The following is a 1,094-nucleotide window of genomic DNA, read 5'->3' on the forward strand; positions in this document are numbered from 1 at the left end:
TCCTCACTGACACATCACTCATCTCCTAATATACTCTGTGCTGCTGGGGACCCTGCTCCTCCACTATATAACTCTCAGTCTGTGGCTTCCTGCTGCCTCCATTCTCCTCCTCACATCATGTCCCTGTCACATGCAGCCCTGTCCTCACTGACATATCACTCATCTCCTGATATACTCTGTGCTGCTGGGGGTGGTCAGTAGAGAGTCAGAAATGAAAGCCAATCAGTGAGCAGACCTTTATTGTTACGTGCCATACAAATGCTGGAACCATATACTGTAGCAGACTCCCATCCCTGTTATGTCTCCAGGCTTTTTTTAAATAGAAAATAGAAACACTTCATTTTAATATAAAAAGCTATAAAAAATACTGCATGCGGCTGTGGGACTGTTCACATGTCGGCTCGGACAAATGAAGCGAAGATCCCGTCCTCCTGGGCAAGAAGACTCTCTGGCGTGTCGTATTCTAGGATATTTCCCCGCCGCATGACGATGACCAGGTCTGCGGTGAGGATCGTGTGTACCCGATGCTGTGGGAGAAGGTGACAGTGAGGAGCATGGCACAGGAACGTGGGCTATATAATGCAGTGTCCCTACCAGGCCACACATATACAGTTGCTGCATGGCCACTTACTTACAGCCATGGGCAGCTGAGAGGATGGCACCATAACTCCTGCAGGTCGGCATAAATGTCATTACAATACCGCAGTCAGACTGGACATATACTGTATGAGGATGAGGAGTAGAGGGAAACATACAGGTGGAGGATACAGGCAGGTGGAGGCTAGATGCAATGATGGAGGATAACAGGAGAAAGACATACTGAGGAGAGGTGCATTGTACTGTGCGGAGGGGAGGTGTACTGCGGGGAGGGGCCGTGTACTGCAGGGAGGGGCCGTGTACTGCAGGGAGGGGAGGTGTACTGCGGGGAGGGGATGTGTACTGCAGGGTAGGGAAGGTGTACTGTTGGGAGGAGAGGTGTACCGTAGGGAAGAGAGGTGTACTGCGGGGAAGAAAGGTATACTGAGGGGAGGGGCCGTGTACTGCTGGGAGGGGAGGTGTACTGCAGGGAGGAGGGGTGTACTGCGGGGAGGAGA

The 1,094-nt window shown here is 51.9% G+C and overlaps 1 protein-coding gene across 1 annotated transcript in view; it reads left to right on the plus strand.

Annotated features, from left to right (window-relative positions):
• Positions 1-393: 393 nt before the first annotated feature.
• Positions 394-1,094, plus strand: part of LOC146072198 (ATP-binding cassette sub-family C member 9-like) — a 58,767-nt gene continuing 58,066 nt past the window's right edge. The window contains exon 1 of the mRNA XM_083179526.1: positions 394-504. Within this exon, the coding sequence (XP_083035652.1) occupies positions 394-504 (111 nt within the window). The remainder of the gene's footprint in view (positions 505-1,094) is intronic.

This window comes from Crinia signifera, chromosome 4 (genome assembly GCF_055691185.1).
Source record: "Crinia signifera chromosome 4, ASM5569118v1, whole genome shotgun sequence".
Classification (NCBI taxonomy): domain Eukaryota; kingdom Metazoa; phylum Chordata; class Amphibia; order Anura; family Myobatrachidae; genus Crinia; species Crinia signifera.